The 7,389-nt window shown below is 38.0% G+C and overlaps 1 protein-coding gene across 2 annotated transcripts in view; it reads left to right on the top strand.

Annotated features, from left to right (window-relative positions):
- Nucleotides 1–6,436, top strand: part of NSMCE1 (NSE1 homolog, SMC5-SMC6 complex component) — a 62,883-nt gene extending 56,447 nt beyond the window's left edge. For both annotated transcript variants that reach the window (XM_027862649.1, XM_027862650.1), the window contains exons 5-8: nucleotides 87–233; nucleotides 3,633–3,746; nucleotides 4,622–4,742; nucleotides 6,170–6,436. In XM_027862649.1, coding sequence (XP_027718450.1) covers nucleotides 87–233; nucleotides 3,633–3,746; nucleotides 4,622–4,742; nucleotides 6,170–6,249 — 462 coding nt within the window. In that variant the 3' untranslated portion in view covers nucleotides 6,250–6,436. The remainder of the gene's footprint in view (nucleotides 1–86; nucleotides 234–3,632; nucleotides 3,747–4,621; nucleotides 4,743–6,169) is intronic.
- The last annotated feature ends 953 nt before the right edge of the window (nucleotides 6,437–7,389 follow it).

Genomic DNA, 7,389 nt, shown 5'->3' with positions numbered 1-7,389 from the left:
GTCAGCTTGGGACTTGACATCTTGGAGGTAAAAGTGGGCCAGAGATACAGGCTTGAGATTTATTTACTGTAAAATATTTCTTGCAGATGGACTTGATTGTTGAATCAGAAAGTGGCTATGCATCATCCACCAGTATTTTAAACCTGTCCAACAAACTCCAGAGCAAAAAAATGAAGAAGAAGGAAGCAGAACAAGTGCTCCAGATGTTTGTGCAGGACAAGTGGCTTTCAGAAGTAAATTGTCTCGGGATACACTGTGGCCGTTTTTAAAGTTTTGACTGGTTTTTAGGGCAGACAAGAGTTTCTTCCAAAGTGCTGGTTTAATTAACTCTATTACTTTAGGAAGAAAAGCAAAACTAGAAAAAGATTGTTCCACGGATTGTGCTTGAATGTAAAGATACTTGCTCCTCTCCCTCTGGGGCTGTCAGTGCTGACACAAAATTTCTGGTTCTGCATTTAACAGTACGATAGCATTTCCAAGAAACTCCAGACAGGGGCGCAGAAAGCGAGCTCCTTGTCACAGAAACCTTGTTTATCAGCGGCTTCCTTCCAGCAAGTGTCTGGCGAGTCTCTTATGTCTGGCCGGCATGAGAAGCTCTGTGTGGTGACGCTCCGCTTCCTCATGTGGTTCCTGCCGACACGCTGGACCCGCTGATACTGCTGTCAGCTTCTTTTTCAGGGAAAGTGACTTCTTGGTAGCCCCGCATACATAGTTCACTGATGTCATGGAGGTAGACTGGTAATTTCAGGAGGTGTGACTAAAACAAGACAGTACTGGGGTATTTTTCAGCGCTGACCAGTTTGTTTACATTTTGAGGAGCTAGCTATGAAGGCGATACTTAATATTTATGAGTAACCTGGCCTGGCAAATGCCAAATGCGTTGAGCCTGCAGGATATGTTTAACTTATGAATTAAATTTCTCAATTAATTTAACTTGGTTTCTAGAATGAGAATTTTTTAGTTTTAGAAGAGATCTCAAAGATTCAAACCTCCTTATTTCACAGAGAAGTAAACTAAGACTTAGAGAAATATGGAGTAGAAAGAGGGCTGGATTTGGAGTCAGAAGACTCAGGTTCAGACCTCAGATTTGCTGCTTGGGGGAAGGGGAAGGGTACCTGCTTTGGTTCAGGCACTGTGCTAAGTGAATTACACATATTAGCTCATTTGATCCTCATAACAACCCTGTGAGGTAGGTGCTGTTCTAATCCTCATTTAACAGTTAAGGAAACTGAGGCAGACAGTAGTTAAGTGACCAGGGTCACACGGTATCTGAGGACATATTTGAATTGAAGTCTTCCAGACTCCAGATCCAATGTTCGGAAACCCTTAGCTGGTTACTGCTTGTGTGACACTGTGTAAGTCTCTTTATCCCTCCAGACCTTGGCTTCTTTTATCTTTAAAATGATCAGGCCAGATTAGATTATTTAGAACATTCCACCCCCATTCCTAGGATCCTGTGTGATGATGATGTGAATTGCCAGGGACATCAAGAACTCAAAGCATGCTAGGATCTAACTGTAGGGATTGAGCACAGGTCTCCACGGGAGGTCTGGGTGTCAGCACTGGTCCTGGCACTAGATGTGCAATCTTAGGCTAGCCTCTTCTCCTCTTAGTTGAGGCCTCGTTTTCCTTGTCTCTAAAATAAAGGGGGGTGTTTTCGGCCACTTCAGAGGTTTCTGCCTACACGATCCAACTTCACAGAAAAACTGTGCAGAAAGTACTTTGTAAAGTGCTACGTAAATGGGAGCTCTTACTAATTTTTTAAGAAGAAGTGTTCATTAAAATCCTTACTTGACAGTCAAGAACCTCCCTCTACCTTTTTCAGGCCCTCATCCTGTGTTTATTCGCATTGCAGGAGGCCCACTAAGGGATATTGCAGAAGCACCTTTATTTTGATTGGCCAGTTGTGTGATCTTGGACAAATCACAGCCCCTTCCTCTGCTGTTTCTTCTTTTACAAAATGAGGAAGGTGATCTAGATGAGCTTTGAGGACCCCTTACTTTGAACTCTCAAGATCTTAAGGCCTCTGCCCACCTTGATCCTCTGCCATTTTCTTTTCTGTGTTATGTAGACTCTGAGGGCTTCCCTGCCTCCTCTTCCCATGCAAGGGTTTTTTGAAAAACACCAATCCTCGTTTCAACAGCCTATCCTTATTTAGTCAAAGCTACTGTGATATTTGGGAGGAGAAGCATGGGCACTTAGCCCAGGGAATTCCAAAGTATGACTTCCATTGTAGGACCATAGGATTTAGAGCTAGAGAGATTTAGAAATCATCCCTTTGAAGAGCTAAAGAAAGTGAGACTTAAAGATGTTCAGTAACCTGTGGCTAAGTTCACACAAACAGTATGTAACAGGGCAACCTGAATCCAGATACTGCTTTAATTCCAAATCTAGTGATTTTCCCACTGGGCTGCACTATGTCTAATGTCTACATACAAACACAGCCTGGGTGTTCTGGGCATAGATGTGGCTTTTCCCTGTCCCTTTAGGGAAAAGGCCAATGATAGTGTTTTGTTTATACCAATCCTATACTTCTGGGTGCTCAGAGGATCTCAAAAGTCAAGGTGGCTCTAGTGCTTTCAATTTTTTGGTCTTAGTTGGACATGATTTCACTTAAGTGAAGGGATTTGATAGGATTCTTGAGTGAAGTGGGAAATCAGTAAATGATTATTTTCAAATGTTAATCCACACACCATTATGGGGAACCTGTGTGTCCAAACCTTGTGTAAATAATAGCATATATGTGTGTGTGTATGTGTGTATATATATGTATATATCACCTTAAAATTTATAAAATGTTTTATGCTCATAATATTCCTGTGAAATAGAATTTCAGTTTGAATATCCCCATTTTATAGATGAAGAAAACAGGCTGAGGCAGGGGAAGTGCCTGGCCTTCCTTCACATAGCTTAAATATAGGTCTCAAATCCAGATCAGTTGACTCCAAATCCAGTTTTCTTTCTACTATACTACTTTGCTTTTCCTCCTGAAACTCAATTTTATTTTATTTTCAGTTCCAAATTCTCTCCTTTTGAGAAGGCAAGAAAAATAAAATCCGTTTCAATTGGTTTTGTATCATCATGCAAAACCAATTTCCATAGTAATTTATGTTCCAAAAATAAAAGCAGCAAGAAAAAGAAAGAACTACAAGAAAATACACTTCATTTTGAGCTCTCAACTCCCTCGGTTCTCTCTCTGGATGTAGATAGCATGTTTCATCATGAGTCTTTTGGAATTGTGGTGGGTCACTGTGTTGATCAAAGTGACTAAGTCTTTCAAAGGATTATCTTTACAATATTGCCATTACTGGATAAATTGTTCTGATTCTGCTTAATTCATTCTGAATCAGTTCATATGAGCCTCGCTACATTGATTTTTCATAAATAAAGTTGTAGAAGGAATATGTGTAATATGTTATGGCACTGTTTGGTATGGTGCCACATGGCCTCTTAACAGGGCACTTTTGAATGTTCTTGACATTTCATTTCTGTGTGTTTCACCTCCACAACTAAATCTTAGCCTGAAGGACAAGGGGCTTGTTGACATTCCCATTATTCCCCTCCACACCCCATCCTGATCTTTCTACCATGAACCTTCAATAAATGCTTGTTGGCTGTTACTATTTCTTTAGAGACATGGTGAATACACTTTACATACTCGCTGCATCATGGAATTGGATCAGTATATATGCGAGACGTATCAGGATGTCAAAAAGTGCAACATCTGCCACAGCCTTGCCATTCAGGTAAATAAATATGAAGCTGTTAAATTGATCTTTGAGAATATTTTCCCCTTCATGAATACCATTCTATAGACTTGTCTATAGACCCAGTTCTACTGGGTACTTTGAATTTCATAGACCTTTGATATCATAAGCAACTAACCCATTAGTTTCTCTCTGGCCACATTCTACCCAATCAGTTAATCAACAAACATTTATTAAGTCCCTACTATGTGCCAGGTACAGGAGAGGTAAAAAACACCATCCTTTCAGTAATAAACCTCTATTGCTACTAGCACCAGCTTCCTGTATCTAATACCTTGTTCATAGTTTAAAATATTGTAGATATTGTCATTAGACCATTGTTTTCTCATGCTATTTTCCCCAAGTAAATAGAACATTATTGGGCTAGGCCCCTCCCTCAGAGTATTACTCACTTTGGAAAGTACATGAAATTGCATATCAGGAGAGGGTTAATCTAGAGGACAGATAGAACCCTAGATATCTGGTACATTTCTGAAAGTGTCCAAAGAACATTTGTGGTAGTAGCACAATCAGCTTGAAAGCACATCAGAGATTATCTTTCACGTTCAACTAGTGTTAGTGAAGTGAAAATGGAGAACTTTCCCATGGTCACACAGCTAATCTGTAGGAGAGCTGGGACTTAAACTAACAGACAAACCTTTCCAGACATACATCCTATGGCTTAGCACATAGAATCCTGATAGCAAAAATGAACCCAGGGGGTTCTAGAACACACAGGAGAAAGTTCTTGATCACTGGACTGAATAACAATAATTATGGACTCCAAAGGGAGAAGATACACAGGTCCACTTAAAAATGTGAAGCAAAACACAGAGAAATCTGAGACCTTTTGTAATCAGCCTTTCTCATTTCAGGGCCAGTCCTGTGATACCTGTGGAATTAAAATGCATTTACCTTGTGTTACAAAGTATTTCAAATCTCAGCCTGAGCCACACTGTCCTCATTGTAATGAAGTATGGCCTCATGAGACTCGAGGTAGGATGAATCACATGATTTGAACTTTGCCCTGGGTTTACTGGACTATTAATGGATATCTTTATTTTCTTAATTTTTCTTACTTTATATTTTGTTTTTGTATCACCTGCTTTTCCTAATATCCTCATATTCCTGTCCTAGAGAGCCTTTCGTTTTATAATGAAGAAAAAGAGGAAAAAAAAAAAGTTTAGCACAACTAATCAATGTGCCAAACAAGTCTGACATTATCTACAGTGTTTCAGACCTATAGCCCCTCACCTCCATAGGAGGAGGTGCATTATTATTTTTCCTCTTTGGGACCAAGCTGTCATTATACTTTTGCAGCTCTATTTCAGTTGCTTTGTTGTTCTTTCCATTTACATTTTTGCAGTCATTGTATAGTTCTCCTGGTTCTGCTTATTTTACTTTCCATCATGTTATCTTGTTAAATCATCATGTTATATCTATAGTCTTCCCTATGTTTCTCTGCATTCATTGTTTTTAATGATATAGTGATTTTCTATTACATTTACCACAATTAATTTTTGCCATTCTCTAATCAATGAGCATCTGTTTATTTTTTGGGTTTTTTTTTGCTACTACAGAAAATTTTGCTGTAAATATTGTGGTGTTTATGTAGCCTTTCTTTTAGATCACTAACCTTCTTGGGGTATATGCCTATCTTAGATATCAAATCTTTACCAGAGATATTTGCTATAAAGATTATTTCCCGCTATGGACTGCTTCCTTTATTCCGAGTTACATTAAATTATTTATGCAAAACCTTTTCAATTTTATGTAATCAAAATTATTTCTCATATTTTATGATTAACTCTATTCTTTATTCCTATTAAAAAATAGCCCTGATCACAGCTGTAAAAGGTACCTGATGTGGTTATCTTAATGGTTTTTGTGTTAAAATTTAGGTGATATATCCATTACTTCTTTCCAGTTTTACCAGCAATTCTTATCAAATAGGTAGCTCTGCCCAGGTAACTTATGATTTGGCATTTTATTAAACACTGGATTATTCAGTTCAGTTATTTTTTATTTTTTCTTGTCTGATCTGCTCTTGTTTTTTTTTTTTTTAAGTAGTGCCAAATAGTTTTGATGATTCCTGCTTTATGATATAATTTGGGGTCACTGTGCACATTTTCCATGCCAAAGACTTTAAGTGAGATGTAAATTTCTTTGCCTCAGTATTCTTACTTCCAGAGTTTCTTTTGGAAGGAGTTTAGGGATGGTTTGCACTAACTTTACCATTGTTTTCTTAGGAATCTATTGAAAATCTGAAGCTTCCTGAAACTTTTAGACTTGAGCTAAAAACCAGTTTTATGTTACTTGTTAATATAGTACCTAAGAATGTTGTTCAGCACTAGAAAGTATCAGAAGCAGCTTCTGTATGTGAAAACAACCTTGTAATCTTATCTGTGCTCTTCCTTATGCAGATTTAATTCTACCAGATTCCCATTTGCCATCCAGGACCCCAAGAACACCTAGAAGAGTCTCATCTTCAGAAACAAAGTGATGTTGAGTTCAGTATTGAGTCAGGATTTTCTGCACTGGCATTAAACATTCAGATATGTTCAAAAGGATAAAATGTACTAAATGATCCTATTTTGAACTGAAAAATCCATTTTTAATGGTTTTATATTAATTAGCCCTGCTTATTTGTATTGACTTGCTAATAATCTAAGTAAAATAATTTTAATGAGGTGGTGATTTTGGCATTTTTCTTGGTCTGTGCCCTGGTACTGTTGATATTAGTATTGTTTGATAATTTATAACAGAATGAAATAGGAATACGTTTTGCTTTTCATAATTCAAATTTAAATTTGAGTATCTTATACATCAGGTTTAAATAAATATCTGAGTTTAATTGAACTAAAATTGAATTAAGTAACATTTTAAATTCTTTGTTTTTATTGATTCAATGTTCCTTTTCAGTACTTAAGAAGCTGTCCTTTCTCTCTTGTCCCTGTTTTTACTGAGGCTACATTAGGCCATAAGTGGCCTCTGGACAAGACTGCCTACTGACTGGCCAAGTTTGGGACTTTGGCCAGAACTGAAGGTATGAGAAGTCCTGAAAGGCAGAATGGAACAGAGAAGTACTGCAGAGCCACAATCTTAACCTCTAGTCCTTTGATCTCTCATTCTATTTTCCCAGTCCATCTTTCTCACTCTGTAGCGAGGCTTGACTCCATGGCATGCAATGTTTATAATTCATCAGCCACCACCTTCTTGTCCTCCTTTTGATTGAAGTTAAAAAAAAAAAAGTTGATTTATCCCTCTATAATTTCATGGTAATAACCTCAGTGAGGCCTTCATTGCTACTGCCAATCCTGCTCTGCTCTTGCCACCTTCTTATCTTATTCCCTATTGCAACTATTCCAAACTGTTTTCTCATACCTCAAGCTTCCAGCCACATTGCCATGGCTCACATTTAATAGCAGACAACATTGCCTCCTACTTCAATGAGGCTATAACAATGGGATCCCTTCATTTTCCTCTTCTGCAATTTAAAATTTCTGAACATCACCCATTTTCTTCTTTTTGTCACCTGTTTCAAAGGAATAGGTATCCTTGGTCCTTATCAGGACCACTTCTCTTACTGAGGCACTGTCCCCATTTCTCCTTGCCTTCTCTGGGAGTTTGCTCCAAAAATCCT

Source organism: Vombatus ursinus, unplaced genomic scaffold (genome assembly GCF_900497805.2).
Source record: "Vombatus ursinus unplaced genomic scaffold, bare-nosed wombat genome assembly UNPS02014770.1, whole genome shotgun sequence".
Classification (NCBI taxonomy): Eukaryota; Metazoa; Chordata; class Mammalia; order Diprotodontia; family Vombatidae; genus Vombatus; species Vombatus ursinus.
The sequence above is the reverse complement of the archived record's forward strand: the minus strand, read 5'-3'. Positions and strand labels throughout refer to the sequence as shown.